The 6,000-nt window shown below is 45.4% G+C and overlaps 1 protein-coding gene across 1 annotated transcript in view; it reads right to left on the reverse strand.

Annotated features, from left to right (window-relative positions):
* LOC122710884 (B-cell lymphoma/leukemia 11B) overlaps nt 1-5,196 on the reverse strand; it is a 41,682-nt gene extending 36,486 nt beyond the window's left edge. The window contains exon 1 of the mRNA XM_043929093.1: nt 3,979-5,196. Within this exon, the coding sequence (XP_043785028.1) occupies nt 3,979-4,015 (37 nt within the window). The 5' untranslated portion in view covers nt 4,016-5,196. The remainder of the gene's footprint in view (nt 1-3,978) is intronic.
* Nucleotides 5,197-6,000: the final 804 nt, after the last annotated feature.

The following is a 6,000-nucleotide window of genomic DNA, read 5'->3' on the forward strand; positions in this document are numbered from 1 at the left end:
AAAAGAAATGGCTACGTACAAACAATGTGACTTCGAAAATGAAACGGTGTTCCCGAAATCGATTTGCTGATAAATTGTTTTTTTTTTTTTTTTTTTTTTTTTTTTTTTTTTTTTTTGATCCAACATCGAACATTTCCACTTGTTGATCTTGATGATCGACCGATTATTCGTTTGAAATATAAATCATTATGGAGAAGTTTGGAAAAGAAACTTTTTAACGAATTATACTTCGTGAGGTAATTAATTTTATAGTGGAACTCGGAAAAATCGAATTTAAAGTTTCTCTTGGATAAAAAGATGGAAAAGGAATAAAAGGATACGAAAAGGGATGAGAGAGAAGTAAAGAAGTAAAGAAAAGAAATTAATTCTATGTAAATAATAAATAGCTCGTAATTTTTATTGATAAAGTTAGTTGCGAATAATAAGTTTAACGAAACAACACTTGAAATTATAAGTCAGAGATTTACTGTATCACAAAAGTGGAAATTCGAGAAAGATGGCTTATTTAAACGAAAATTCTTGTTTTAGAGAATTAATATGGAAAACTGAATTTTTACAAATATATGCAATTATCTAGAATATATCGGTTAATTTGATGAGCAAGTGTTTTATTAATTCTTTTGTGATAAGAAGATGAAATATATATTCAAATCGAATTATCGTTCAACGTCGTTGTTAAAATTATTTGTAATATCTAATTTTCGAATGAAAAAAGAATATTTCATTATGGAATAAAATTTTCAAAATTTAAATTAGAGATAAATAATTCAACAATTTCATTTGCAACGACGATTCTATGCTTATAAATCTCAATCAAATTATTTAATTTTCAAAGTTATTTTAGGCATCATCGTCGAGAATCAAAATAAACGTTCTTTAATATAATATATTCTCGAGTAAATTTTCAAAGATCCATAATAATTGAATAATTTCATTCGTGATTCAACAATTTTAAGTATCGATTTGAAAATATTTTACACATCATCGTGTAAAAATTTTATTTCAAAACGAAATTATTTCGAAGATCGATCGATAGAAAATCTCGAAGAGAGATTATCGCAGGAATCGTGGTGTCGAATCGAGAAGTAATTGTACATACAACCTATTTACCTATCGACGGCCAGGCTAACGCGTGATCTATTTACTTGATTACACATATGTAGGACAGGCTGGAAGGCGGATAATCGCGATGTAAACAGGAGTCGTACTTCGAAGCGGCGGTAGGATAATCCGCATTTGCAAACAGAAATTCAAAGGTCTGCTCGCGATCCTCGACCAAAGTCCTGTGATCGAATCGTCCGTTAGATCGAGGCTCAAGGCCAAGAGATGATAAAATTTAAAAAAAAAAAAAGAGTCGAGCCAGGGGGGGAACATCGAAACGATGATAAACAAAGTGAATTATCACGATTGATAACAGCCTTTGACATTTGGACAAGGTAACCTGTCACGACACGGCAAACCATTTCCAGATTTAATCGATCGGAACTCACCTCTCGGAATGCACGCGATGTCTAAAATCGCAACGGTCGATTCTCGAATTTCCTTGGACGAGATGTGTCGTCACGCGACTCGTGCATGTTCCTGAATCAACCACATGTTACATCGTATCACCTCGCAAATGTACGAAATCTCGTCTCGTACGTGTTAAAACGAATCGAATTAAAACTCGTGCATGTCCGATGATGATCGATCACACGATACATTGCCACCTTCGAGCACGAGTATCTCTCTCTCTCTGGAAACCAATCGTAGCTCGAGTCGCACACGCTGAAACAGCGAACAGTAGCGTGTCGTCGCCCATCCAACGATTTCACAATCCCATACCAGACATGCGTACGTAGCCTTCCTCGCTCCACCTCTTCTTATGCGCGTATATATACGTATATACGCGGTGGCCACTTTTCGACACTCGGCCCAGGTCACCAGACGAGGAACACCGACATCGCCCACCCTCCCCGAAAAACCTCGAGACTCTTAACGTCCTCGAGGCCAAAGTGGCGCGATTTCGTAGCATATAGATAACGAAATGAAACGCGCGATGACACCTGTCCACCCAACCCTCGCCCCTCGCGTGGTCGCGATCGCGTCCGCCCGATCGAATCCCACATTCCAACGATCGATACTCGGTAAGGATGGAGAGCAAGGATTCCGGAAGAGGTAACCACGGGGTTAATCGGTGGAGAAATATTCCGGTATCTTTTCGCGGCGGCGTCATCGCGCGAACTAAAGAATATCGCAGTTGTAATTAAGAAAACGGAGCCGCCGCCGTCGCCGCCGCCGCCACCGCCACCGCCGCTCCCGTTCTCTCTCTCCGTGGGGGCGAGGGGGTGCAGCCGGCTCGTGGCGACGCGGGGCAGGGTGTGTACCGACCGAGGGGGTGTCTGGAAGGAGAGAGAAAGAGAGAAAGAGAGAGAAAGAGAGAGAGAGAGAGAGGTGGAACGGGGGTGGAAAAGTCTGTGAAAAACGCGCGCATGACAATGCCGCCCCTCCTTGTCCACCCCACCCTCCCTTGGCCTGTTCTTTCTCCACCTCCGCCTTGGCCAACACGACTCCTTTCTCCTCTCTTTCTTCTCTCCGCACCTTTCTTTTTCCACCCCGAGCCGCGGCTTGCAGCTCACGTAGGTGGGGGTGACGGGGACTAATTAAAAATTCAGCCGGCGACGAGTTCTCGGAAGACGTTGGCCTGCTACCCCGCATTTCCCGCCACCACCCCCGCCCGCTCCGTTCATTCATTCCTTCCCTTCCCTTTCTCTTTCTTTCACCACGTTCTTCGTTCCACGTCTCTTTCTCCTACTCGCCCATCGCGCGTCCCCCCTTTCCCCCTCTCGAGTCCCTCCAGACGTCCACGACGCGCGTCTTTTATTTTTCTTAGCCGTGGCCACGCGACCGCCACCCATTTCTTTCTTCCTTTTTCACCCCCCGGCTAGACTTTTTTTTTTTCCTTTCTTTCTTTCTTTCCTTCTTTTCGCAGCTGCTTTTAGTTTGCCCTTGCCACCGAAGGCGACAGGTCGCGCTTCGACCGGTGAGACGAGTGAATTAAAAATTAGAGATTGGAAATTAATTTTCAAGAAGGTTTTTCAAGAATCGAGAATCATGAGACGCGCGAGGATGGAGTTTCGAGTTTTAGATTTTAGGTTCGAGATGGGTGAGAAGGGTGAGAATTGTAACGTTTAAATTTCCTTCTTCCCGTTTGCAATCGGCTCGAACAGCTGAGATTTGTTGATCGATTCCTCGAGAGTTTCCGTGAACCTTTACTTTAATGGGAATTCTAAGACAGTTATCGTATAGCTTAGAAAGAGATTATTACGCTTGGAGCGTAATTTCGAAGATGAAGAAGGAAAGTTAAACGCCGTTACTTTGTAAAATTATGCGAGAAATTGAATTTTTCTATGGCAAAAGTATGATTGAAAATTTTATTTGTTCACTGATTAATAAGAATCTTCGTTTCAGAGTTCACTCAGAGAAACGTTACATCTTTGACCTTAAAATGGACAAAGTGTCTAACGGTAAACGAAGGAAAAATAGAACATCTCCGCTTTCGAATCGGAAATATTCGAAAAATCGAGTGTTTCCAAAAATTAAAACAAAATTAACACGCGAAACCGATCCTTTTGAAGAACGAAATTGAAAAAAAAACGAAAAGAGAAGATTTTTAGTCCCAAGGAAAACCGAATCTTAATCTTCTTCAAAGTGATTCTTTCAAAAATGAATCTATAAAATAAAAACAAAGCAGAGAAGATTTCTATTTCGAGAAAAGGGAAATCGACTCTCGCGAATGTTCCAAGAATAAATTTCTAGAGAAAACGAAGAGTAGAAGAGAAAAATTTTCCAATCACGAGAGAGATGTTCGCTCGGAGATTTTTAGATTCGATCGCATTTCCTAGCCATGCAAAATCCAAAAATAATCTCACGGAAAGATGAAGCGACGGCCGTCGAGGAACGTTCCGTATTATTTTCTCTTGTTTCGTGTCCACTCACCTTGCGCGATCCTGACCGCGGGCATTTTGATCCTCATGGTGACGTTCGTCGATCTTCTTCGTGGCGGGTCGCACGATTTATCCTCGCCTCCGATCAACGTATTCCCTTCTTCGAACGTCCAGGACGGAAGGTTTCGTTCCGTGGTCGAAATGCCCTGTATTTGTATTCGTCACGACGAATCCTCCTCTCTCGCGTATATTCCTTCGAACGTTTTTGGCACGTTTTCCAAGGGGGGTGGTCGAAAAGGGGGAGGCGAGGACCACGCTTGAAGGAATTTCCTCCTTCGAGCACGGTTAATTCGACGATCGTCAACGCCTTCTGTCCTCCTCCCCCTCACCTCCGCCCCGCGGTGTCGGTTCGTTTAAACGAGTCCATCCGACGTTTCACCTGTTTCGTTTCACCTCGAACAACTTTTCCACTTACTTCCGATTTTTCTCGAGTTTTCTTTCTTCTTTCTTTCTTTCTTCCCTTCTTTCCTTCTTTCTTTCTTTCCTTTTCTCAAATCTCGAGGTCGATCGACCCTCGCCTGCGAACCCCCCTCGATGCACTTATTTTTTTTTTTTTCCCCCCCTTCTATCTAATTCGGATCGTTTATCTCGACAGGATTCCGGTTTATCACGATCCTCCTGTTTACCTGCCGTCCGATCGTCTGGTGCACCTGGCCGCGACGACGACGGAACTGACAGTCGGCCGGGACGCACCTCTTCGTCAACTAATGTTCGTCCTCATCGTGTTCCTCTGCTGGTGTTCAGCACCGCGCGTTCGCGAGTCCCAGACGATACGACGACACACGTCAACGGGCACATATACGAGGCGAGCACACCTCGACGTGTAAACGGCACACAGAGCGAATCGAGTCGAGCCAAAAGGTGTACGTATGTATGTATATATGTTGACACTTCGAGGACAGAGGGAAAACGTAGACACACGTAGTTGGGGATTGTCCGCGTGCACAGGTGCTGGGCCTCGATCGTTTCGCCGGCCGCTGAACCACCGGTGATCCGAACGAGTGTCTCGTCGGATCCCGTTGCTCGACCGATTCTTCCCCAACCGAAACAACCACCGAGACGATCCCCTTTCTCTCGATCACGTTAAAGTTTCACCTTTGGAGGAGTTTGACGCGTCGTATCGGCGACGAGCGGGGTCGCCGCAACAAAGTGTCGCGGCCAGCTGTGACCCGTCGCGCGTTGCTCGCGACAGTCACACAATGTCACACGAACTCGCGATCATACTCTTATCATCACCTCTCCTCTCATCACCTGTTCTCATCACCGGAATAAGCGTGTATATTGTAAGAGAGGCGGGAACGAGAAAGAAACAAACAAAAAAAAAAAAAAAAAAAAAAAAAAGGAAAGGTAAAACAAAAAGAAACAATTACGCTCTAACTTCGACGCGGCAACTGTCCTCCACCAGACTGACGGGGCTCGCGGGGAACACGCTTCCCGTGGCGCGCACACACACACGCACACACACACACACACACACCGTGTTCCTCTTTCTATCTTTTCCTTTTTATTTTTCTCTCTTTTCCTTTTCTTTTCTCCTTTTCCTTCCTCTCCTCTCCTCGAGTTAACCAACCAAAAAGAGGAAAACAAAAAAAAAAAAAAGGGCGCGCGCGAGACGTCACACGCGAACCAACGAAACTTCTATCGTCTCCCTTCACGACAACAAGTCTTCTTTACCCGAGCATTCAGTACCATCCCGGACGTGTACCGATCTTCGTACGGAACAGGATGACAAAGTTGGTCCCTCGTCCTTCCGGTGTTGCACGAGACGACGAGCGACAACGTGCCGCACCTCCCGGGATGGCGCGTGTCCTGCCCGGATACGTCCTCGTTCGGGTGTGTTAGCGTGCGGTGGCCTGACGCGCGGATGCTGGATGCCTGATGCCGGCGTGGACCAGAGCGACGATGGTCCAGCATGGGTCGTATCTCTGAGTGGACTGTGCCGGACGGTGCGCCTAGTCGTGCCGTGCGGGACCTGGTGTGTCGGGCACTGCGCTCACTTCGGACGCGCTCGGTT

Source organism: Apis laboriosa, unplaced genomic scaffold (genome assembly GCF_014066325.1).
Source record: "Apis laboriosa isolate Shangri-la unplaced genomic scaffold, ASM1406632v1 scaffold15_cov152, whole genome shotgun sequence".
NCBI lineage: Eukaryota > Metazoa > Arthropoda > Insecta > Hymenoptera > Apidae > Apis > Apis laboriosa.